This window comes from Neopsephotus bourkii, unplaced genomic scaffold, assembly GCF_033783945.1.
Source record: "Neopsephotus bourkii isolate Nb327-2 ecotype Australia unplaced genomic scaffold, CSIRO-AGI_Nbou_v1 NB_1778, whole genome shotgun sequence".
Lineage (NCBI taxonomy): Eukaryota > Metazoa > Chordata > Aves > Psittaciformes > Psittacidae > Neopsephotus > Neopsephotus bourkii.
This window is the reverse complement of record NW_026902252.1, coordinates 1,070,907-1,096,656: the sequence shown is the minus strand read 5'-3', so window position 1 is coordinate 1,096,656 and position 25,750 is coordinate 1,070,907. Positions and strand designations below refer to the sequence as shown.

The following is a 25,750-nucleotide window of genomic DNA, read 5'->3' as shown; positions in this document are numbered from 1 at the left end:
CAGGAGCGCAGTAAAAGACCTCGAATGGCGGTGTCAGGCTGGTTTATTGCAGCGGTTGAGGGTACAGGGTGCGAGAGGCCATGGCCACAGCGAGTTCGCCTGTGTCCCGCGCCCTGCTGTACAGCAGGAGCGCTTCGGTGCAGAACTGCAGAGATTTGGCGTCTTCTGCGTCAGCAGTGGCAGTTTCAGAGGCGGGGGCTGCCGGACCCCTTCTTGCTCTTGGTGGTGGCGGTGGTGGGAGCGAAGACCAGGGTCTGGAGGCGAAAGGGTCGGGGCCAGGCACGCAGAGCCCCCTCGGGTCCCGGGGCTGTTGTGGGAGGAGGAATGAGGCCTGGTGAACATCTCCCCTGTGGGACACAGAAACGGCCCGGTCCTGCCCCTGTTGAATCAAGGCGGCTGGGCCAAAAAGCTCTCCCTCAAAAGTGAAGTGAGGAAAGCAAAGGGGAAGTCCGGGATTACCTCGGGTTGGGGTCCGGTTGGGGTGCAGGATATCGCGGGTGCGCCGCGGTTTGAAGTAGTTGGAGGCAATGGTCTCGCTGTCACTCCTGTCGAGCACTAGCTTGTAGCGGTCTTCCTCCAGCTGGAGGTGGAAGACACCGTCGTCAGTGCCAAGCCCTGTGCCAGTACACAGGTTGTGTGGCTTGGGAATGGGGCAAAAGTGGCCAAACACCATGATGGGAATGGGGCAAAATGGTAAAACATGACGGGAAAGGAAGGAGGAATGTGCCGTACCGCTGGCTCTCTGCTCTCAGCCAAGGGGCTGTCATGGTAAGGTCTGGATCCTGGCAGGGCTGGAACTACTGTGAGAGGAGACGGGTGTTAAAGGCTCAGCTAATGCTCTCCTGCTCCCAGCACCACTCCCTCACCACAAGGCTCCGAGATTCCCAAAGCGTCCATGTCTTACACAAACTTTCCAGACAGACTCTCTATATACAAGGGAGATTTCAGAACCCAGCAGCACCATCAGGACACTCCTGTTACCTGGAGGCAAGTGGATTTTGTGAACGACAGGCTCTGGAATTTTCCAGCAGCCAGATTCCTCATCCCAGATGGATTCACGCTTGATCTTGTCCAGGTTGCTGTAGTTGCAGTCACGGCGGACGAGCAACTGCGCCTGATCCATCAGCTGTCGGCAGAGCATCAGGTCTCTCTCCAGGCGGCGGATGGTGCTCAGGTAATCGATCCTCTCCAGTTCAAACTCCAAGTGCAGGTCTTTGATCTCAGTCTCAGCAGCTTGTAGCTGAGATGTAAAATAAATCATTGGGGTTATAAAGGAGAGAGCACAGGGATTTGTCAGGTAGAGGGATGGAGATACACAAAAAGGCTTTAATATTTTGGATTTAAAAATCAGAATGAGATTTGGGTGGAGAGGTTATTCCACATTGGATTTAACAAAGATTTCTCAAGTTTCTCCACAGAGTCAAGTCTTTGAGTTCATAGAATCACAGAACAGTTCAGGTTGGAAAGGACCTTAAGATCATCAAGTTCCAACCCCCCTGCTGTGGGCAGGAACACCTCACACTAAACCATGTCACCCAAGGCTTTGTCCAACCTGGCCTTGAGCACTGCCAGGGATGGGGCATTCACAGCCTCCCTGAGCAACCCATTCCAGTGCCTCAGCACCCTCACAGGAAAGAGCTCTTCCCTTATATCTAACCTGAACTTCCCCTGTTTCAGTTTGAACCCATCACCCCTTGTCCTATCACTCCAGTCCCTGATGAAGAGCCCCTCTCCAGCATCCTTGTAGCCCCCTTCAGACACTGAAAGCTGCTCTGAGGTCTCCACGCAGCTTCCTTTTCCAGGCTGAACAGCCCCAGTGTTCTCAGCCTGGCTCCATACAAGGGTAAGAAACCCTCAGAAGTTCCTAGCACTGACGAAAAAGGAAAATATTTCTTAGGAAATATTTCTTTGATTACCTAAATACCAAAATAAAGCAAGTTCTTAATTTGCAGTTTAGCACTGTGCACACACACAAACACGGAGTTTGTCTGGAACTTCCTTGGATTCTGCCTCATCAGAGCAAACCTGGCAAGCTAAAATCTAAGAGCACTGCTTTTGTATTTACTTATTTATATTTATTTATGTTTCATCCCCCCACCTCCGAGCACTTTTGACGGGGTAATTTCTTCCTGCAATGAGCTGATGAGGAGGAAGCTGTGCAATAGATCGCGCACGTCAGCAGAGGGAGTTGCATCCTCTCGTCACCAGACATCACCAGACATCATAATCATAGAATCACGAATTGGTTTGGGTTGGAAGGGGCCTTAAAGCTCATCCAGCTCCAACCCCTGCCACGGCCAGGGACCCCTTCCACTGGAGCAGCTTGCTCCAAGCCCCTGTGTCCAACCTGGCCTTGAGCACTGCCAGGGATGGGGCAGCCACAGCTTCTCTGGGCACCCTGTGCCAGTGCCTCAGCACCCTCACAGAGAAGATCTGCTGCCTAATCATCGTCCAGGCAGTGCCACACACAGAGACCAGCCTTTAAAATGGGTGGGATTTGGGGTTTCACCAACCTAATTCACTGCCCTGAGGGCTGCTGCATCTGGGCATCTAGCAACATGTGCAAACGGCCATATAGGGACTAACACATGTAGAGTATTTGGCACAGCCAGCATCACTTCATAACATGCTGACCTAGAACAACTCCTTCACCTAAAGAGGAAGTACACAGAGGACGAAAGAGATGAGAAGGACAGCGGGGAGCTGCTCACCCTTCTCTGCATCTTCTCCAGAAGCTTGCTCTTGGCTCGAACCTCCTCGTGGATGGAGTCATAGACTTTGAGCAGCACCCACTCACTGCTGTCCTCGGTCGCCTGCTGCAGCGCGGCCACCAGCTGCATGCGCCGCTCATCCGCGTATCTCTTTCGACGCTTGCGCTTCTCCTTGAGGTCCTTGTTTTTCGCCTGCTCCCCCCCTACTACCTGTTGCTCCAGCACCTGCAGCCTGGGAAAGGGAAACACTGCCCTCAGGAATGTGTGTCCTCACCTGGATGGTGTTTGGGAAGCTGCAGTGCAGAAAATAGTGATGTCTGATGAGATTTGCTGCCCTGAGTAACCATGGCAAATCCCACTTTCATTTTGGTTTATGAGAAAGTGAACATGACCGAGCTTCAGTGTGTGTTTGCAGCCCAGAAGCCACCTGTGAGCTGGGCTGCATCACCAACAGCTTGAGCAGCAGGGTGAAGTAGTTGATCCTGCCCCTCTGATGCACTCCGGGGAGATCCCAGTTACAGCACTGTGTGCAGTTCTGGTGTCCTCAACATAAGGAGGACGTGGAGCTGTTGGAGCAAGGGGCTGGAGCACCTCCAGAATGAAGACAGGCTGAGAACACTGGGGCTGTTCAGCCTGGAGAAGAGAAGCTGTGTGGAGACCTCAGAGCAGCTTCCAGTGTCTGAAGGGGGTTACAAGGATGCTGGAGAGGGGCTCTTCATCAGGGACTGCAGTGACAGGACAAGGGGTGATGGGTTCAGACTGAAACAGAGGAAGTTCAGGTTGGAGATAAGGCAGAAGCTCTTCCCTGTGAGGGTGCTGAGGCGCTGGCACAGGGTGCCCAGAGAAGCTGTGGCTGCCCCATCCCTGGCAGTGCTCAAGGCCAGGTTGGACCCCCCAGCTCACAGGGGCTTGGAGCAAGCTGCTCCAGTGGAAGGGGTCCCTGCCCGTGGCAGGGGGCTGGAGCTGAAGGAGCTTTAAGGTCCCTTCAGCCCAAACCGGTCTGGGATTCTAATTCTATTAACAGTTTCTCTGGCCCCAAGGCAAAACATGTTACTCCAAGCACCTCTGCTGACAGTTATGTCTGGAAATTTGTACCTATACACACAGGATTCTTTTCAAAAACCCCATTTCCTAAAATTTATATTTAAATTATTACTGAAATGCATATTGATATGTTCATACATTTCAGTTCTTCTTTCTTGTTTTCAAAGACTCTAAAAGCAAGCCAAAAATGTTTTTGAGCACTCCCAGGGATGGTGACTCCAGCCCTGCCCTGGGCAGCCTGTTCCAATGCCTGAGCACCCTCTGGGGCAGGAACTGTTCCTCAGCTCCATCTAACCCTGCCCTGGTGCAGCTTGAGGCCGGTTCCTCTTGTGCCATCCCTTTTTCCTTGGGAGCAGAGCCCAGCCCCTCCTGGCTCCATCCTCCTGTCAGGCAGTTGGAGGCAGCCATCAGGTCCCCCTGAGCCTTCTCTTCTCCAGACGGAACCCCCCAGGTCCCTCAGCCCTTCCCCATCACACTTGTGCTCCAGGCCCTGTACCAGCTCCATTGCACTTCTCTGGTCCTGCTCCAGCACCCCAAGGTCTCTCTTGTAGTGAGGGGCCAGAGCCGAACACAGGATTCGAGGTGCAGCCTCACCAGTGCCCAGTGCAGGGGCACAATCCCTGCCCTGGCCCTGCTGCCGCACTGGTGCTGACCCAGGCCAGGATGCTGGGGGCTGCCTGGGCACAAGCTGCTCATGTTCAGCTCCATCAATCAGCACCTCTGGGTTTTTTCCCACGAGCAGCTTTCCAGCCACTCTTCCCCAAGCCTGGAGCGTTGCAGGGGGTTGTTATGGCCCGTGTTGAACCTCATCCCATTGGCAACAGCCCATGGGTCCAACCTGTCCAGATCCCTCTGCAGAGCCTCCTGCCCTCCAGCAGATCAGCACTCCCACCCAACCTGGTGTCATCTCCAAACTCATTGAGGGTGCACTCGATCCCCTCATCCTCATCATCAGTGAAAATATTAAACAACACTGGCCCTACCACCGAGCCCTGAGGGACACCACTAGTGACTGGTCACCAACACTATTTACCACCCCTCCTTGGGCTCTCCCAACCAGTCAGTTTTCAACCCAGCTGGCTGCCACAAACCCATGTTTGAAATCAAATTCTTCTCATGTCCCTGACTGGAAATAAAGCCGTACTCCAGAGCTGTTCTCTTTATCTGCACAGGGGCCTGAAACAGAGCAGACAGCTCAGCTTGGCCAGTGCTGTCCAATCAGACAAAAGCCCACTGCTGATCAAACCTCTTCTGATAGTAACCTCTTAATCATCTTCAAACCACCCCAAAGAGCTCACCCCACCGGAGGTATCCTGCTATTGTACTTTACTGTGCTTGCCAAGTAGCCTTTAGTTTTCTTTTGCTTAATACGTGATTGAATCCTTGCTGAGTACCTGAGCTCTCCCAGCCAGCCTGATGTGCAATGCTTTTAACAGGCAGCTTTGCTAATCCCCACTCCTGCAGAACCAAACCCTCCTGCTCCATCTGCACAGAGCTCTGGTGTTAATAGCAGAATTAGAAAAGCATTTTCCACTTCTCTGTTACAAAAAAGAAAGCTGTGATAGAACTGTTAGAGTCACAACACCCTTTTCTTTGGAAAGCTCTCCACTGACAGACAGAATTGCCCTTAAATTACAGACACTGCTACTGGAGATCTCTTAATAGCTCCTTTTTTTAGCTGGAAGAGCCCCAACAGGGCGAATTTGCACCACATGAGCTCACGGTAAAGCTGAAAGACTGGTTAAACCCCACAGAACTGTTCAGATTCAAACTCTATCATCTACAATCTATTTTATGTTAAGTATTTCTAATTTTAATATAATTCCACACAATGGATTAAAAGAGAGCTATTAGCAGAATTTGCTTCCAGTGTGTATTTCTGAACTAGCCCTAAACCCCCATGCTGTGTCAGTGTGCTGTGTTGTATTCTGGAAGGAGTTCTAAAGGAAATCTGTCAAGCTGCCTCTTGCACAGAGGAAAACCTTCAAGACAGGATGCCCCCAAGATGGGCCAAGCACAAGTCTTAAGCCTCATGCTTGAGAGGTGCCCCTAAAATGTGATTATTGGGAAATTTTGGTGTCAGTTGTGGCTGAGGTCTTGCAAACACTGTCAGGTGCAGGAGTTAGAGCAGAAGTGACTCCAGTGACAAGACAGCGTGGCAGAGAACATGCTCCCCTCCTTCTGCTTCCAGGCACAGCAAGCAGCAGAGCCTTACTTGTAGTGGCATTGGAGAGCTCAAGAACCCTTTCCAAGAGGAAGAGGAGGCTGCCCCCAAAGCCTCTTTGGATACTTAAGTTCTGTCAGAGACCACCAAGACTCAACTTTGTAAACACCTCATAAATTCCACCTGCAGAATGCCAGAGAAGGAAGAGACCTCCCTGCCTACCAATTGAGAAAGGCTCAGCAGGAAAGCACACTTGTTTGCTTCCACAGCTGCTGACACAGACATCTCCAGACCTTTTCTCTCATAATTCTGGCATTTGGTATCACAGAATGCTGCAGCTAACAGCTATTTATCTGCCCAAATAGGACAAAGTTGATTTGGGGGTAAAGAACATGTATGTGCCTGGTTTTGTGAGCTGAAGCTCAACAGCTGTAACATGGGGGAAGAACAGGGCTGCCTCTCACCTGCATGCCCAGGAGGCAGTTCACAGTGCTGCCATAGTAACTGACCTGGCAAGAACCTGCTGCTGGTCCACAGGCAGAGCCATCCCCTCAGCAGTGACAGCCACCCCTGTGCCAGCACTCCTCCTGCACACACCACCAGTGTCTTGGACAGCCTGAGGTGCTGCTGGGTCCTGAGGACAACAGGAAACCAAAAGCTTCATCTCTGAAAAGAGCGAGCACCAGAGCACTGACATTACCCACTCAGGTTTATTCAACCTGGTGAGAAGAAGCCTGAGGGGTACCTGGACTGATGCTGGTTCTTCATCTACTGCAGCAACAGTGTCTTTGGGCAAAGGTGGCTCACCAGGAGCAGTTTCAGTCCTTGCGGCAGCTGAAGAGTGAAAAAGGGAATATCCACAGTGTCAGTAACAAGCACTGCAAAATTGAGCATAAAACCTGGGAAAACATCACACAAAGTCTTCACCAAACACTAGGAACATTGTGTCTGGAAGGAAAAGGTCTGTTATTCACCTTCTTATGCTGGTCAGTAAAAGCCATCAGGGTTTTTATATACCCAGAGTATATCAGGGTAGAAACACAGGGGCTGGGAGAAGCTGGATCCTCGTGGTTGCACACAAATAACACCCTCTCTATTTCAGAGGCTGGGAAGTGGCACATTTGTAATCAGATGAGGTGGGGGGGGGGGGAACCTCTCACCTTAGAGAGTGATAGCATTAAAAATGAAGGATGTATGTTCAGGAATGAATATTGGGTGGTGAGTGCTGTACAAGCACATTGCAAAACGTGCACTGAGGCACTGTGGAAGTGTAAATGGAAAGCAGAAATAAAGAGGAGAGCTGGCAGCAGTTTATAGGTATGTGAGAGGAATATCCACCCTTCAGCAGAGCGATGCTGGTGATAATTCACCAGGAGACCAAGGGCTGCATCCCATTTACATGCAATGGAACAGACTGCAGCAGCCACCCCCAGCTTGGGTGTGTGAGTTGTGCTAAGCCAATGGGATCAGGACAGAGCAGCACCTGGAAGACCAGTCACCCCTGCAGCTCAAACCCCTGCTCCAGAGAAACCTGCCCTGAGTTTCTGAAGAAACTCACAGCTACATGGGCAAAAGAAATCACATTTCATCACCTCAAGGATTACCAGCAGGGTCAGGCGAGTCCTGACAGGGAAAAGAAGTCAGGGAAGTAGGGAAGAGGACAAAGCTGGGACAGTCTTATGGAGAGCTGAAGTTATCATTCCTACTGTTGATAAGGGCAGGTTGAGAACAGGGACTGCTGTTGCTGGGGGTGGCACTTGCTGCAGTAGCAATCACTGCCACTTGAAAGTGGCTGCACCAGATTTGACTTTGCAAAAGCGGCTCCTCCCTAGAGCTGGAGGGAACCCTCAGCCTGGTTCACACCCTCCACATCCACACCTGCTTCCTTCCTGAGGCTCTCCTCCAGAGCAGACAGCTTGCGATCATAGTGAGCCCTCAGGCTACTGATGTCCTCCTCCAGGCGGGCACGGGATGCCTGCTCTGCTTCATAGTTAGCCTTTAGCCAGGCCAGTCTCTCAGCGTACTCCTGAAAGGCACAGCACACAGCTTGGGCACCATACACAAGGTCCCATCGAGGTCACAGTCGTGTCCATCCCAGTAAAATTTCCCATCCTAGATTCATTTGACTTTTACTGTGATTTAAGTCACCACAGTAGTGATGGAAGGGGACTAATTAGCCCTAGAAAACACTGTCTTGGGCAGATGTGGTACCCTGGAAGGGCTCTGTAAAGAGCAAGGAGTTTTATTTCCTTCTGCCCCCCAACTCCTTATTCTTCCTTCTGCTCCATATCCCTTCTTTATCTTCACCCTTGTACTGATCTTAATGTCTTTGACTACTGGTTTCCTCGTCCCCATTTCTCCCTCCTCTGAAAGGAAGAATCTAAGTTTCACTTCAAAAATTATTCTTGGGAATCCATTCTAATTCATCTCAGAGAGGTGGGAACAATGCTGAGAGAAAACAGCATTGTAAACAAGGCTTCCATCAGCACAAGTTCTGTCCACAGGAGAAGACCAAAATAGCATCACAGAATCCTAGAATGGTTTGTGTTGGAAGGAACCTTAAAGATCATACTTGTAATGATTATTATAAACCTCCACAAGCCTTAGTCAAAGTCACTGCAGGATACCTCCTCCTGACTTACTTCTCTGATCAGCTGCTTCTCTGCTTCGAGATCTACCTGGGGTTTGAAGAGGGGAGGCGACTTCGCTGCCAGGTGAGCAGTCTCAGCATGCAGAAGCCCTACAAAGCAAAGCAGAAATAAAAATCACTCCCAATTTCTGGGTGGGATTGTCTGTAGAATGCTGGAAACAGAACAAAGAACCTGGCTGCTGGCAAAGAACATCACGATCCGGGTGCTCCTTTAAACTGTGCTCATGTGCCAGCATCTGTGCTGCCAAAACACCCACTGGCCTCTGCCTCTGTAGGTGCAGGAGAGAAGGAGTCAGCTCAGAGCAGAGCGGGAGAGGTGTAAGCTTTGGGTATATTAAAGTGAATATAAATCTAATCTCCTTCACAAAGTAAAAGGAGAGTCTTTTCCAGGGCTATGCTAACAGGTTTGGAAGATAAGAGACACTGGCAAGGAGATGAAAGGTGCAAGGAGATTGCCTTTGTTCTTCACAGATGTTTCTGAAAGGTGGCAGAAAAGGGGAAAAAAAAATAATCTTACAGTCTTCTTGCTCTGCTTGAAGTTGTGCTTTTTTTTGTGGGGGTATTTCTCAAAAGGGGATCAACTCCCTAAGAATGCTCTTATCACTTGGCTCCCACATTTGCTACTCCTATTTTATAGCAAGGAGCATCTCTGAGGCTGGGCTGAATCCTCAGTGGGAACACAGTGCTGCTTTCTGTCAGCAGTGACTAAAACTCTTGTAGCACCAAAAATTCATAGTGTAGGAGAACAGGGGCTGAGTGCTAACTTTGAAAACATATATATATATATATATATATATATATACACACATAAATATAGATACAGTTAATAGAGAATTTTACATTGCTATTTCTTTTACAGCTCATTTTTACTCTGCCAGCTGAAACCTCTTCTTTTACTGACCAAATTCAATCCAGAATGAATGACCAAGAAGAATCAAGGATTTGAATCATGTCATTTTCTAACAGAGTCAGTCATTATTGAAAATAGTGGAGAGTTGAAATGTTTTTTACCAGTGGAATGAGGTCGATTTGGCAACAGTCCATTACCAGAATGAAGAACTCCTCCTCCAACAGGGAAGGGAAGGGTTGAGGTGAAATCCAGTGAGCATTTTAATGTAAAACCCTTTTTCCGGACAAAGATAAAACATCTCTGCAGCCACTAAGGGCTCTCCTACCTGCTGAGTTATTCACACCCATCTGTTCAGCTAGGATGGCCTTCAGCTTCTTAATCTCCTCCTGATACTCCCTCAGCAAAGTATCCTTGGGGTCCTCATTGATACAGGGCTTGTTCTTGATGTTTCTGGCTCGATTAGCATAGCGCAATGTACTGAGGCTCTCATCATAGTTATTACCAGCTGGAGATATGCACGCAACCATCAGAGTCTTGGTGTTCCCCCCAAGGGAGTCCTGCAGCAGCCTGGTCAGCTTGGAGTCTCGGTAGGGGACGTGCTTACACTTGCCATCAACCAGGGCTGAGATGACGTTGCCCAGAGCGGAGAGGGAGAGGTTGATATTGATGGCCTCTTTGAGCCGCTCCCCTATGGCTCCAGTTTTTGACTGTCTCTCGCTTCCTGCCAGATCCACTAAATTGAGTTTTGCAGCCCTGAGGTGGTCCAGCCCTCGCTCATCTGCAAGAGAACAATTCCAGGTTAAGCTCTTCTTAAGAGGAAGCATCTTAACATGTTTTAGTGCTTCTTTGGACAAGATCTTGCAGAGTAAAAATTCATGCCCATTTTTACTCACCCAGTGAGTTCTGAACACACACCCCCCCTCCACATATTTCCACAGTGTTTAGAATTCCACACAAGTAACAAGGTCAGACCATGACTGCAAGAAACTGGGACTGTGCTTAGCCCAAACCACCTGGATGAGGAGACAGATCTCAGTCAGTGCAGAGACAGGCCCAGTGAGCTGGTGCCATTCCCATTATAATGTTTTAAGGCAAGAAAAGACAGGAGCTGAAGTTACAGCTGGCTCCCCAGCTACATAAGTGCACACCTTACAAGTGTATCATGCTTCCTTACTTGCATTTTGAGGCTGGAATTATGTGTTGACACAAATTCCCTGTGATATACGTCCACTTGCTTTAGGAAGCCCTCAGTTTCACTGGCTAACTTTACTTTCCCAGCCTCATGCAGAGCAAAGACTTGGACACACACTCCCAGATCCCAGACTACTGTTTTAAGCACTGGACCATGCTCTTGGGTGTCCGTACCCCAACCATTCCTTAGATTGCAGCCTACATTCAAGGCAAGACCTCCCTTAGTGATCCAAGCAGAGAAAGCATCAAGGTTTTAACCAAGTCCACCCTTTTATGGACAGACTTTACAAATCCCAGCCTTGAACTGAGTCAGAGTTAAGATTTATGGCTGTGGACAACACCTAAACTTGAGCAATGAATAATCTGATGCATGAGGGAAAATGAAAAGTTCACAGGTAAACACCCCACCGCCCCCAAAGACCCCTACATTTTATTGCCACAGGGTATTTTCCCACTTACAGCAATAGATTGTTAACTGTGGGACTTCACATTTGCCACTGAACAAACTTGTTTCACTCCAGATCTTTGTGGTGTGTCAAGACATGGGAGGACAGGAAAAAAAATAGACGGAGCTGAAAGAGAGCACCTCTCACTATCTCTTCTGAGTGGCCAATCACAAAAAGAGTTTCTGACCTTTTCCCTCCTTCCCCCAGTTTATGTTATCACTGAGGGGCAATTAAAAAGCAGGTTTGGTTCCTGCCAATCCTTTTGCCCATGGTGAGTGTTTCAGTCTTGGAGCTCAAGTGTGTTGGTTTCTATGGTGTGACAAGGTCCCCAGGCTCTTGATAAACGCCTGCAGCAGCCTCAGAGTCTTGTCTCATACTCAGCCCATTGCACAAGCACTGGCTATCATCCTCATTAACAAATGAATCCTTAAACACAAGGTAAAAGAATCAAACATCTGCTATTCTTAACAACAGCAAAAACACTGATGGTGACTCGCACATCTCTAAACATCTGCAGCCAGAGAGCCTGGTATTTGCCATCATTCCTGAACGTGGTACTTCAAAAATGAGCAATTCCAGTCCGCATCATTGCAAAGAGAACCTTTAAAGCAGCAGCTCCCTGTAAATTGTCATTTACTGTAGGTTTAACTGGAAAATAAGTTTGAACTACTCCATGCACCTCTTCAAGAAACCTAAAGATGACAACAAAGCCACCAACTTCATTAGCTGTTTCAACTAATGATAACACAAGTAGAACCATTCAGTTGTAAGAATTGTGCCTGACCCCACAGCTTTCTCCTGACGTATTCCATCTCTCTCCTGTTTAACTGCCAAACCAGCAAGTTTCCCACCTGCCATCCTGTTCCATGTAACAAGTTTTCAAAGCTTTAAATCAGAGAAATTCAAGCTAGATTAGGAGGCCTGCACCAATCTGGGACACAAGAGTGTAAATGTTTTTTTTTCCTTGTTAGGATTAAAGTTGGGATTTTATGGACCCACATAGTGCAGGGATTAGCATCCACTGGCTGTGCTACCCCCCCCTCCCGTATTTTGGGTAGAGGAAAATGAGGTCTTGTCACCAACATCTGGAACCACAATTTAGGAAGACATTGTGTAACTTTCCCATGACTGAAACAGCTGAAGAAAACGAAGCCAAATTGTTTGCAGCCTCGGTGAGGTCAAGAGAGAATATATGAGACTAAATCCTTTCTTAGTCCCAGAATAAAAATCCTTTTGATGTTTGTGTTCAGACCAAGCAAGGCAGCTTTACCAGCTAAAGAACTGTCAATGGAAATGAGATACTTGAGAAAGGAAAATTATTCACTAAAACATTATGAAGGGATTCTTTTATTCTGTCTTTAAAAGATGAGCCCTATGATTAAGCACAGTGGAGGAACTGTTGCATGAAATGATGTGACTTGCATTGCAAAGGAGGGCAGACCAGACACATAATGACAGAAGTTTCTCCAGTCACTGTATGGGCTGTGAGATTTATCCCACTTCACTGGAGAAAAAGGTTTAAGAAGATAAAGGAATGGAAAGAGAATTAAATATGTTCCCAGTTTGAGTGCAAGACATTTCACTCCCAAGGGGGAATTGAGGAAAAGTAAAAGACTTTGGCTACTCAGCCATTTCACACTGTGAAGAATGTTCACACCAGGGCACAATTCTGATGTCTACCAGACCTAAAATCATTTAGGCTCCCAGTTTAGCTGCAGGGTGTCTGGTCAGACCACACAGATTCTGTGCTCTGCCAGGTCCAGGCCTACCACAGCACATCCAGCTACCTACCTACAGTGCAGATCTCAATATTGACAGTGAAGATGGCGTGGGACCGGGACGACTCCTTGTTCATGAGGGTGTAACCCACTGCACGGTTGCTACAGCCTGTTTCCATGAGCTGCTCACACTGTACAACACTGTGCACAGTGTGCAGAGAGAGCCCCTTCACATACACCCCATTCTCTGGGTGCTCCTTCAGCTGCAAACAGAGGGAACACAAGACAGGTTAGAACAAGACATACTGAGACTGCAGGAAGTCGTGCTGGGAACTAGAAGCTCAAGGGCTATGAGAGTTTTGCCTTTCAAGTTAAACAATGCTAAGGCAAAACCATATCTGACTGTCATTAAAAAGCTGTAGTATTTCTGAAGAAGGAATAAAACCAGACAAAAATAAGGAACCTGTTTCATGGCTCTGCAGGGAAAAAGAACTGAAGTTCGCTGATTGATTCAGACATCTCCTGCCAGGCCATGAGAAACTCAGGTTCTCTGTGCTGAGCTGCCTTCTGCCTCCCCTGTTATTAAGCTGTGCATTTGAAAAGAGAACTGAAATGTTTTTCACCTATTATGGCAAAGGCTCCAGTATCTCTTCACTCATAGGGAGCTTTTTTTAAAAGCAAAGCACAGATTCAGCAGTCACAGACACTGTCACTGCTGCTGTGCTGAACCCCTCGGCTCTGAGAGGGCGGCTTGATCCCGCTGACAAAACTCCCATAGTCACACCCAGCACTCTCAGGATTTTTATCCAGATAAATTCATTTTTAAGATGCTCTAAAATCCTATTGAGGCACCTGGGTGGAGACAGAGTGGTAAATACCAAACAGCAGCTTTCCAGCAATTATCAATCATGCAGAAGAAAAACCTCATCCTGCATCCAATAGATGACTAAATGTTCCAAATCCTGACTGACCCATCAAGCCTACATAAAACTCCCAAAACAATCGAGATCCTGCACGCCCCCCTCCACACTCTGAATTTAAAGGAGCTGGATTCATTTTCAACAGCTACATTATACCCCACATCTGCTGAGTTCATAACCAAAAGTCTATTTTTATGGTGGCAGCTGCAATATGGTTGTCATGACTTGGTGTCACAGAGTGATAGATGCTACATTTGGCAGTGTGACTCCCAGAGAAGAGCCCCAGAGACCTGAGTGATGCACTTGCCACAAAAAGCTGATTAAAATAGAGTGTTTGCTGTTAAAAACTGCACAGAACTGAGTGGAAGTGGCTGGAAACGAAACCAGGCAGGATTTTAGCCTTGTTTTAAAGTTGTGTCTGGCCAGAATGAACCCAGTTACAGAATCACAGTGTTCACACACTGTGACTTTTGCCTGTGCTATAGGAGAACCCTATGGCTGGCCCAGCTGTATTTGAGGATGCTGAAGAGTCCCTGAGGAGCAGCCAACAAAGGACACGGCTGTTTAATTCCACCACAGATTGACAGGGGCATTTCCTTACAGAGCTCAGTAAAACCTACTCTTCACATGGTTTCATACCACAGGAGGTGACTGTGGGCTTAAGAATCATCAGTCCTTAATGTTAAAAGGCAAAAGAGCAATCAGAAATGGGACTCTGGAGGAGAATTGTGAGACACAGGAAATCCCAAACACAACTACAGCCTGGGCAGAGACTGGATGGAGAGTAGCCCTGAGGAGGAGGATGGTGGTTGGTGACAGGATCCCCAGGACCCAGCTTCAGTGAGCGCTTGAGTTCAGAACCCCCCCGTGTGCTGGGCTGCACCCCCAGAGCGTGAGCAGCAGCTCAGGGAGGGGATCCTGCCCCTCTGCTCTGCTCTGGGGAGACCCCCCCTGCAGCCCTGATCCAGCTCTGGGGCAGCAGCACAAGAGGGACCTGGAGCTGCTGGAGCGAGGCCAGAGGAGGCCATGGAGATGCTGCGAGGGCTGGAGCAGCTCTGCTCTGGAGCCAGGCTGAGAGAGCTGGGCTGGGGCAGCCTGGAGAAGAGAAGGCTCCTGAAGGGGAGACCTTAGAGCAGCTCCAGTGCCTAAAGGGGCTGCAGGAAAGCTGGAGAGGGGCCTGGGACAAGGGCCTGTAGGGACAGGCCAAGGGGAATGGCTTGAACCTGCCCGAGGGGAGACTGAGATGAGCTCTTAGGCAGAAGCTCTTCCCTGTGAGGGTGCTGAGGCGCTGGCACAGGGTGCCCAGAGAAGCTGTGGCTGCCCCATCCCTGGCAGTGTTCAAGGCCAGGTTGGACACGGGGGCTTGGAGCAAGCTGCTCCAGTGGAAGGGTTTGGAACTAGAGGAGCTTTGAAGTCCCTTCCAACCCAAACCACTCTGTTATTCTCCGATTAATTCTATGATTCAGTGACACAGAAGAAAGCAGTAGGTCAGTCTGGCTTTTCTTTCTCCACAGGACACAAGTCCCCTAATTACTGGGTGGAGGCAGCAACAGGCAGCTGCTGTTACCAGTGGGATGGTGTTACCCTGGCAACTGTTCTGCCCAACTCCTGCCCTCCCAGTGCCAACTGCAGTCGTCATGGAAACCGATGTCACTGCTGATGTGGAACAAAAGCTGGGAAACTGCAGCAAGCGCCTTCTGAACCATCCAGTCTCCTTCTCCCACCCTCCCTTCTACACACACAGGCCAAGCACACTTGGATCATGGAGCAGAGAGGGGTTTGCCTCCTTTAAAGCCATGGTAAAACAATACATCTGCCCCAGAAGATGGGTCTGTCACCATCTCCTGTGCAGAAGATGGTGCTGGTGCCTCGGGTTTCTTCACCAGGGCAGTCCTGCAGAAAAGGAAATTGGACAGAAGATCTGCAGCTCCCACCAGTAATACATGTAAAAACATCTGCAAAGCCACTAAGAAGGAAAAATCAGCCCCTGCTTGGGATTTCAGGACTGTTTTGCCTCCTGTGCTCCTGGAAACTGCCTTCCCCATATGTGCCCATGGGGAACAATGTCTGAGGCATCTCCTCAAAGAAAGATCAGCCTTTTTTGTTTTAGACAGATAATGAGCTACACTACATCAGATTTGTATGGCACAGAATCCTCCCGCTTTAGAGACAGCTATGAGAGGAAGAGATTAGGAAGAAATTGCCCCATCAGTACTTTATTCCATCCTTGTCCAGTAATGACTTTCACAGTAAGCTATCAGCCACTATCCAGTCAGACACACAGGACAAGTTTGACTGGATCCTGTTCCTCCTGCCACTGAACCTTCACTAAAGTCCCTCAAAATCTCCTCTTGGCTTTCATATTCATCACTATGATTTCATAGTCTGGCATTCAGCTTCTGACAGAGCATATTATTGCACTTCTGTGAGACATTCATGGTAACACTTATCTGAGGAAATTAAAGCACTTCCTAACTAAGACAAACTGACTCTGCCTCACCTCCAGCTTCTGCTTGGTATCAGCTCCTAGTAGGTCTCGTATGTCTTCATTGTAAATCTCCAGGTAGGAAGCTCTCACCAAGAACTTGGCATTTTCAGCACACTGCTCCCAAAGAGGAAGGATTTTCAGGTGAGGTTCTCCAAATGGAGGCAAGCAGGCAGCCCACGTTGCCCCTCAGCGCCAGCTGGGTGCCTTCAGCACTTCATGAAATCTCTGCTGGCATTTCATTCCCAGGTGTAACCACTCCACACACTCACTATAGGGACTTTTGGTCCTTAAACACCTCAAGTGGGAGCCCATGAAGTCACAGAGATGAGGGTGCAGCTCATCTGACTATATAGGAGCCTCAGCTTTAGGAGAGGCAGCATACCCCAAAGCCTGGCCCCATTCTTGCTGCTGAGTGCAATCAGCACTCCCTCCTCAGGGTATGACACAAGAAACATCTTTCTAGATATCATGCCATCTTAAAACAGACCTCTTTTACGTTGTTACCTACCTGCACACTCTCAAAAATGTGCTCAAATGCCCTGGGAATTATGCCTTTCTGTGCAGAAGGCTCCACAACTCCCTGCATGGTGAATGACTTCCCACTGCCAGTCTGACCATAGGCAAATATGGTGCCATTGTAGCCTTCAGTGACGCCCTGGAAATGGAGGACAATCAAACAGAAAAGGCATTATCTTCACCCTTTGGTAACTGGAAATGCACTGTCCAGATTCAATCCCACCTCAAAAAAGGTATTTTAGGGGAAAAGCTGGAAATAAACATCGAACAACTACTTGATCTTCACATGTCATCAGAGTATAACAACTAAATAACACATTCTGCTGGCTTATAAACGGAAAACCTGCAGAAATGCAGGTGTTGAAAAGTGGAAGGGCAGTTGACAACACTTAGAATAACAGAGTATTTTTGTCATAGGGCAGAAAAGTCTTGTGAAAACCAGAGACACGAATGGAATGCCAGAATAGGGTGGCCAAAGGGATGGTCTCTAGCTTAGAGCTGTTTTCACTTGGAGAGCTGGCTAAAAGAAAGCCTCATCTTCACTTGTTCCTATTTCAGAGAAGCATTGGAGGCACATTAGATATTTGGATTTTTTAAGGTTTAAATAAGAACCCCCCCAACTTTAATAACATACTGTTTCAGACCCTGCTTGTTCCCATGATCAGGAACTTCCATCTTAAGAATACCATTAGCCATTTCATCCCTTCTAACAAAACTGGATTATTTGGGGGGGGATGTTGGGCTTTTTCCCCTTTAACTGGTTCCTTCCTCACCCTGGCTGTTTGCCATGCAGCAAATGGATCCCCTCTCATTTTACTACTCTAAGCCAGGCTGAGGCTCCCTGTCTTCAGTGAAAATATCCCTAAAGCGATCAGGAGTATTGTTTATTCCCTTCTTCCCTCATCACCTTCAACTGCAGTCTCTACCCAGCCACTGTCTCTAGGGCTTGCTCAGGGGGTTCATCTTTCACATAAACATCTGCCTAAAACAATTTAATGTAATTCTATCCTCAGTGGCCCTCTGGCTGCTGAAAAAGTTGTTTTCCTTCCCAATTTCCCAGCCCACTGCTGGGACGCTGGTTTGCCCACCCCAGGGTTGCAGCTAAGCTTTTTGAAGCAGGAAACAGGGCTGTTTCTGTCCATAAATCATACCAGCTGGGGGTCACCTATCCATGTGGAACTCCTCAGCCCATGTCCTGAACTATGTGTTCATAGAGTCAACCAGATTGCAAAAGACCTTTAAGTTCATCAGTTCCAACTGTTCCTCAGCACTGCCAAGGCCACCACTAACCCGTAGCACTGAGGGCCTCATCTACACAGTATGTGAACACTTCCAGGGGTTCCAGCACTGCCGTGGGCAGCCTGTGTCCCTTGTGTGCGTGGCTTGCTTCAGGCACCACTCACCTCCACGAGCGGGTAGGCAATCTCATTGTAGATCTGCTCCGTGCTGTGCTCTGGGCAGTACGCCCCATCGAAGGTGAACTGCTTGGGGGGCTCACCGGCAGCGGCAGGGTTCTGCAGGAAGCACTGACCCCGGGTGCTCTCCATGCTCACAACCGCCTTGCAGCCAAGAGCTCTCTCACGCACGTTCATGGGCCGGCAGCGCACGATCACCTTCACCGCCTCCGAAGCCATTCAGTCCTGGTCCGGCTCAACCCCACACGCGCTCACTTGAGGGGCCTGGGAGGGCCTAACCCCGAGGCCTGCACCCCTGAATGTGGAGCCCCCCACAGCTCGGCATGGGAAGGAGGCACAAGGAGGGCTGGGCGAGAAGGGGAGGCTACAGAGGAGGAAAGCTAGAGGGGGGTGAAGGGGAGACTCGGAACCAGCCTGAAGGGCAGCTAGGGCAGGCGGGGGGAGGCTTTGCGCGGGGCAGCCTGAGGTAATTGTGGGGAACCCGGAGAAGCCCAACGGGGACTGAGCGAGGCAAAACCTGAGGTGAGCCTGGAAGTGTCAGGCGCCTGTAGGCGGCAGGAGGCAACGCCTGAGGGAGCCGAGGAGAACCCGAGGCGGGCCGGGACGTGCAGAAGGCGCCGGGCAGCGCGGCAGATCCCTGTCCTGAAGGGACGCGGCGGGAGCGCGGCCGGACGCAATGCGCATGCGCGCAGCGACCCCACGCGGTTGCCACAGCAACCCCACGCGGTTGCCATAGCGACCGGGGAGTGGAGGGGTGGGGTGGGGGTGGGAATGACGGCAGCTCGGCGGGAGGCCACGTGACTGCGGGCGCTCGTGCCCGTGCGTGTGCAAGCGCGCGGGGTGCACGAGGGCGCGCGGCGGCGGGTGCACGAGGGTGTGAGCGTGCAGGAGCACGAGAGGGCAAATGCACGAGTGCAAGTGCATGAGTGCAAGTGCACAAGTGTCCGAGTGCGGCTGCAGCCATGCGTGAGTGTGCAAGAGCACAGGGGCCTGAGTGTGCAAGTGCATGAGAGGGCAAATGCACGAGTGCGAGTGCACGGGTGTCTGAGTGCGGCTGTAGCAATGGGTGAGCGTGCAAGAGCACAGGGGCCTGAGAGTGCAGGAGCACAAGGGGGCAAGCGCACATGTGCAAGTGCATGAGTGCAAGTGCATGGGTGTCCGAGTGTGGCTGTAGCAATGTGTGAGTGTGCAAGTGCATGAGTGTCCAAGTGTGGTTGTAGCCATGCGTGAGTGTGCAAGAGCACAGGGGCCTGAGTGTGCAAGAGCACGAGGGGGCAAGCGCACGTGTGCAAGTGCGTGAGTGCAAGTGCATGAGTGTCTGAGTGTGGCTGTAGCAATGTGTGAGTGTGCAAGAGCACAGGGGCCTGAGTGTGCAAGTGCATGAGAGGGCAAATGCACGAGTGCAAGTGCATGAGTGTCCAAGTGTGGTTGTAACCATGCGTGAGCGTGCAAGAGCACAGGGGCCTGAGTGTGCAAGAGCACGAGGGGGCAAGCGCACATATGCAAGTGCGTGAGTGCAAGTGCACGAGTGTCTGAGTGTGGCTGTAGCCATGCGTGAGCATGCAGGAGCACAAGAGGGCAAATGCACGAGTGGAAGTGCATGAGTGCAAGTGCACAAGTGTCTGAGTGCGGCTGCAGCAATGTGTGAGTGTGCAAGAGCACAGGGGCTTGAGTGTGCAAGCGTGAGCGCATGGTGCAGTTCTGCAAGCGTGCGTGGGCACCAGGGCACACGTGCACGGGCCTGCGAGTGCGCGAGTGTGAGTTCACGAGGGTGCGTGAGCGTGCACCGCGGTGGGAAGAACAGACCGGTAGCACAACAGCCATTTATTGCCAGCGCACGCAGCCGCGGGAGGGGGCAGATAAGGCAGACGGCAGCGGTTTAAAGCTCAATGGGGATGTTGGGGGGGCCGGTGCCCTAAAGGGGGTGCCTGGGCTTAACCCCGCTCATGCTGGGCCCCGACGGGGCCGGTGGGGGCCCAGGCAGTGTCCCCCCAGGCGCTGGCTCCGCCACCGGGGTCCTGCTCCTCGTAGCCGGGGTTGCGGCGGCCAGGGGCCAGGCGACAGAAGCAGCCACCTGGTGCGGTGGAGTAGTGAGCCAGGAGGGCAGCCACGCTGGGGAACTCGGTGTTGGAGTGCTGCCATGGGGGAGACCGTAGAGGTGAGACCCTGCAGTGCCCATGCACTGTGCACCCCTGCACTGAATGCACCCGTGCACCAAATACCAGTGTTGCCAAATGCACCCGCAGACCCAAAGGTGCCTACGCACCAATGCATGAGGATCAAACGCACCCATGCATCCACTGCGCCCACATGCTGTACTGATGTACCTGTGCACTGTGCAACCACCCACAGCTGCACCCTGTGCGCTGATGTATCCACAAATCCAAGGCACCCATGACCCGTGCACCCGGGAATGAAACACACACCAATGTGTCTGTCTAGCACGTAGCCATGCATGGATGCACTTGTGCACCCATGAAACAACTGTATTGACACACCAAAGCATGGAAGCACCCATGCACCCACACCCATTGGTACCCATGCACCATGCACTGAGGCACCCATACACTGTTGCCCCCACGTATCAATGCACCTATACACCAATACCCCTGTGCATAGATGCATCAAATCTACTTACACAGTGAAGCAAATGCACTAATGCACCCATGCGCCCATGCAATAATGCACAAATGCATTAAATGTACTTACACAGTGATGCAAACCCACAATTTCACCAGTGCATCCATGCACCAATGCATCAAATGCACTAACTCTGCATTAAACACACAAATGCACCAATGCATCCATGCACTGATGCATTAAATTCACTTACACAGTGAATTAAATGCACCAGTGCACTAATGCGTCAAATGTGCTTACACCAAAGTGCATCCATTCACAAACACATCAAACGCCCTTACTGGGTGCAATGGTCGCACCCCCGCAACCCCAACACAAACACCCCAAGCACCCCCATGTGCTGGCCATGCACTGCCCTCACCTCCACGCAGAACCTGCCCTGGTGTGTCCTGACGAGGCCGTAGGTGACGATGCCGCAGGGCGCCCGCACCCACAGGCACCAGCGCTTGGCCAGCCCGGGCTCGGGGCGCAGCAGGAAGGCGCCGGGCACATCGCGCCGCAGCAGCGCGATCCCGCTGTCCCTGCGGATGGGATGAGGCGGAGGGTGGGTGAGAAGGGGAGGGATTGGGAAGGGATGGGGATGGGAAGGGATGGGGATGAGCAGGGGGGTCCTGCGCACCCACCTGGAGATGCCTGCGAAGCCCCACACGCTCTCAGCAAGGATGCTCTCATTTTCAGGGAGAAAGGCGAAGCTCCTCGCTCCTTTGCTCTCCCATCCCGTTGATGCTGTGGGAGCCCATTAATCCCCTCTTCACCTCCATACACCCCATGACATTAGGGCTGTGTGTGCCCCCCGTGCCTCAGCTCCCCCCCGGCACTCACCAGTGTCACGGGGCGGCTGATGGAGCTGGCTCTCAGCCCCACAGTCCCGGTAAGCCCCCGAGCGCAGCACCTTGCTGCGGATGGCTTTCTTGCGCACCAGCACTGGGGAGCAGTAGGGGTTCCCGGGGCGCCAGGCTCTGCCCTCTGCCTGCCGGTCCTGGGGGTGAAGGGGCTGTCAGAGGGGTGATGGGGAGGGGGGTGTCTCATGGTGTGAAATGTCACATGAGACTCCATGGAGAAAAACGCTGCGCCGAAAACGGCACACCAGAAATGACACCCCGAAAATGACACCCCAAAAATGACTCCTAAACAATGACACCATGAAAACGACACCTAAAAATGACACCCCAAAAATGACTCCTAAACAATGACACCTAAAAATGACACCCCAAAAATGACTCCTAAACAATGACACCTAAAAATGACACCCCAAAAATGACTCCTAACAATGACACCATTAAAATGACACCTAAAAATGACACCCTGAAAATGACTTATAAAAATAACAGCCCAAAATGGACATCCTGAAAATTACACCCTAAAAATGACACCCCAAAAATTACTCCTAACAATTACACCCCAGAAATGACACTTAAGATGACATCCCAAAAATGACATCATGAAAATAACACCCCAAAAATGACACCCTGAAAATGACACCTTGAAAATTACTCCTAAAAACGACACCTCAAAAATGGCACCCCGAAAATGACACCCTAAAAATTACTCTTAAAAACGACACCCCCAAAATGACATCTAAAAATGACACCCTGATAATCATGCCTAAAAATGACACCCTGAAAATCATGCCTAAAAATGACACCCTGAAAATGCTACACCAGAAATTACACCCAAAATAATGTCACCCCAAAAGTGCTACACCAGAAATGGCACCCCAAAAACTACACCCTGAAAAGGCCACACCAGTATTATCACCCCAAAAATGACACCCCAAAAGATGCTGTGCAAGACCTCATGACCGAAAAACCCTACGCAAGGAACGCTGTGCTAACCACCATGCAACAATGCTGTGCGCAAGCCCACCCTGCAGCCCATGCTGAGCGAGAAAATGCCCTGCAAAAGGCACTGCACAAAAAACGCTGTGCAAGAAATGCCCTGCAAACCCCATGTGAGGAATGCCCTGCAGCAGAGCACGCCGCCGAGAGCACCCTGCCCAAACCACTGCAATACATCACCTGCAGAACCGCTCTGCAAAGATCACCATGCCAAGAAAGCCATGCAAGGAGATGCCGTGCAACAGATGCTCTGTCGGGAACGCGACACAAAGAGATGCCATGCAAAACACCCTGCAGAAGCGCTGTGCAGAAACCACCTGGTCCAAAACGTTGTGAGAAAAGGCCATGCAAGACAAAAGCATGCAATAGGCTGTTAGAAATGGGCTGTGCAGGGGGGGCTTGCGAAACGTGCTGTGTAAATACATGCCATGCTAGGGCAGGTTGTGCAAAACGCCGTGGGTACCCCACTGTGCAAAGAGGTGCTGATCAGAGCAGACGTGTGAGGAAAGGCTCTGTGAACCACCACGCCAACCAGGCTCGTGCATTGATGCACCATGAAAAGAGAAGGCAAACTGCAGCATGAAGTGCTGTGCACGTCTTGCTGTGATAGAAACTGCACAAAGAAAAGGCTGGGCAAGAAAAAAGCCATGCAAAAAGCAGGCAAAACCATGCTAAAAACCACACTGCGGAGGGAAGGGCCCTGCAGACCCCGCATGTGTGAGTGCGCCATGCACACAGTGCGTGAGCCCCCATCACCTACCCCTGCGCCCACGGAGCCCAGCGCGGGCAGGCGGCGGAAGGACACGAGAGCGTTGACGTTGCGCGACACCTCCTCGGGGTTGAGCGGCTCCCGCAGCACCCCCGGCCCCGTGGGCTCCCCGTCGGGCGCCTGCTCCTCGGGGTGAGCCAGGAGGTAGCAGAGCTGGAAGCAGCGGCAGAGCAGGAGATGCAGGGTCTGGACCTGCGGAGGCAGGAGATGCCGGGTATTAACCCAATGGAAGCGAGAATGAACTGTAACAACAGGAGTGTGTTTTGGGGGTGCCGGGGCACGCACCTCGCCCGGGAGCCCCACGAAGAGGTGGCAGAAGAGGGGGCTGCCGGGGCTGCGGGGGTTGCGGGCCACGAAGGCGAACTGGCGGTCGGCGCGTCGCCACGTGCTGTACAGGATGCGGCGCAGCGCGTGCGCCATCAGCAGCGTCTGTGGGGACAAGGACAAGGTGGGGTGGGGGTCATTGAACCAAGCACACCCCCCCCTCCCCGCTCCGGGCACCCTGGGGTGCAAGTGATGCTGTGGGCACCACTACGGCACTGCAGGTTGCAGCGCTATTTGTGAATGCAAAGCAGGTTCCCAAGAGGAAAGTGATGCTCAGAGAGGTGCAACCTCCCTACAAAGCACATTTCCAGCATCACTGAGCTCCCCCAGCACCCATGACCCCCCCCCAGGACCCATGGGCTCCCCAGCACCCATGACCCCTGCACCACCCCTGAGCCCCCCAGCATCCCTACCTCGCCATCAGCGCTGTAGACCTTCACCCCCTGCAAGCTGAACCTCAGCACCACCAACCTCCTCCTGGGGCAGTCCTGGCCAGGAGACACACAGCGCTGGGGGGGATCTGGGCTATGTCAGCACCCCACTATTGGGGGTCCCCCTGTTTGCCCAGCGTGGGGAGCAGTGGTGGATGCCCGACCTTCAGTGCCTGCAGCTGCTCCTCCAGCTGCCCTGCTCGCTGCTCCAGGTCCAAGTCCTCCACCACAAAGGAGCCCACGTACTGAGGGGAACCAAAACCAACCCATGTCAGCAACACCCCCCCCATGCTGCTGCAATCGCTTCACCCCAGGGCAATCAGCCCACCCTGAGGGGATGGACTGGGGATGGACCCACTCCCAAACCCCATCTCGGGGTGTCCTGGCCCCCCTCCTGTGGGTAACTCACCTCTGCTGACTTGGTGATGCCCCGGGCTCGCTGCTGGGGGGCTGCAGGATCCGGCCCCCTCCCATTGGCCGCCTTCTTCTTCATGGCAGTGGGGTTTGGGGGGCGAAGGCTGGATCAGGATGGGGTTAAGCAGCTCTGGTGCTGCAGCCGAGTTACCCGGAGGCAGGCACGGTGGTGCAGGAGCTCAGATCTGCCCCCCAGTCACAGTCCCTGTGAGGAGGGAGGGGACAGACACAACCTGCCCCACTGTCCCCCCATTTCCAGCCCAATGAGCCCCAGGAGATGCTGCAGTCTCATACAGTGGCCCCCAGTCCCCAGTGCAGGGGAGCCCGAGTCCTGGCCCTGACACAAGGGTCCCTCCATACCAACCCTAATAAAAAGGTTCCCAAATCCTGCCCCTAACCCTAACATGAGGGCCCCTGCACCCCAAACCCAATGCAGGGGTCTCCATGTCCCCATCCCAAGCACCACGTTGGGGTCCCCACATCCCAGCCCCCATGCAAGGGCCCCCTGTGACCCCAAGTGCCATGTAAGGTTCTGCACAGCGTGACCCCAACCCCAGCATGGAGGTCCCTGTGTCCCCACACTGAACCAAGGATCCCAGCATCCCGACCCTAAGCACAATGTGAGGGTCCCATATCCTGCCCCTGAGCACTGCATGAAGGTCCCACATCCCAGCCCTGTGCAGGATGCAGATGGTCCCCATGTCCTGACCCTGAGCATGATGTGAGGGTCCCCAGATCCCAACCCCAAAGGTGACCCATACGGTCCCTGCATCCTGGTCCCAATTGAAACCAGTGTGATTCCATGTCCTGAGCAAACAGTCCAGACCCTGAGCAAGGTGCATGCAGTCCCACAGCCCAAACTCCAGGGAGATTCTGGGGTCTCTCCCATTCTCCCCTCCCTCCATCCCACTGCCCATGCAGCACCAAGACCCCATGGCTGTCCTCCAGGGGTGATCCCCAGAGCACCAGCGATGGGGGCAGCAGGTTCGGGGGGGGAGGTTTACAGCTAAGGTGCCCACCCAAGGGTGCACCCGGCCGCTCTCCAGCCACCCAAGGGGGTTCTGCCCTCTGCAGCCCTCGGGCAGGCTGAGACCACACTGCAGCCTCCTGGGTGCAAACACAGGGGAATCCGGCAGCCCAAAGGCATCCTAATGGGGTGGGGGGTCCGTATGGTGCCCTCATCCCCTTCGCGAGCTCAAGTTTGCCCCTCTCCTTCAGGCA

The 25,750-nt window shown here is 51.7% G+C and overlaps 2 protein-coding genes and 1 long non-coding RNA gene across 3 annotated transcripts; 1 reads left to right on the top strand and 2 right to left on the bottom strand.

Annotated features, from left to right (window-relative positions):
* Positions 1-43: 43 nt before the first annotated feature.
* KIF17 (kinesin family member 17) lies at positions 44-18,370 on the bottom strand. The gene is given in 15 exon segments (XM_061379501.1): positions 44-162; positions 165-254; positions 460-580; positions 733-800; positions 982-1,240; positions 2,712-2,943; positions 6,429-6,553; positions 6,665-6,753; positions 7,798-7,945; positions 8,562-8,659; positions 9,745-10,197; positions 12,848-13,037; positions 16,195-16,296; positions 16,691-16,837; positions 18,102-18,370. Coding segments are annotated over 15 exon segments (2,472 nt in total). The 5' UTR covers positions 18,333-18,370.
* Positions 11,867-16,179, top strand: LOC133226234 (uncharacterized). The gene is made up of 2 exons (XR_009729447.1): positions 11,867-12,002; positions 15,209-16,179. It is a non-coding gene; the product is annotated as an uncharacterized LOC133226234 (long non-coding RNA).
* A 1,554-nt stretch (positions 18,371-19,924) lies between the features above and the next one.
* On the bottom strand, positions 19,925-25,595 carry SH2D5 (SH2 domain containing 5). The gene is made up of 10 exons (XM_061379609.1): positions 25,549-25,595; positions 24,525-24,762; positions 24,280-24,360; positions 24,098-24,172; positions 23,646-23,789; positions 23,352-23,552; positions 21,576-21,732; positions 21,377-21,479; positions 21,115-21,274; positions 19,925-20,248 (listed from the first exon to the last, which is right to left on the bottom strand). Exons 2-10 carry the CDS (start codon positions 24,606-24,608, stop codon positions 20,048-20,050), a joined length of 1,206 nt encoding a protein of 401 aa, XP_061235593.1. The 5' UTR covers positions 24,609-24,762; positions 25,549-25,595; the 3' UTR covers positions 19,925-20,047.
* Positions 25,596-25,750: the final 155 nt, after the last annotated feature.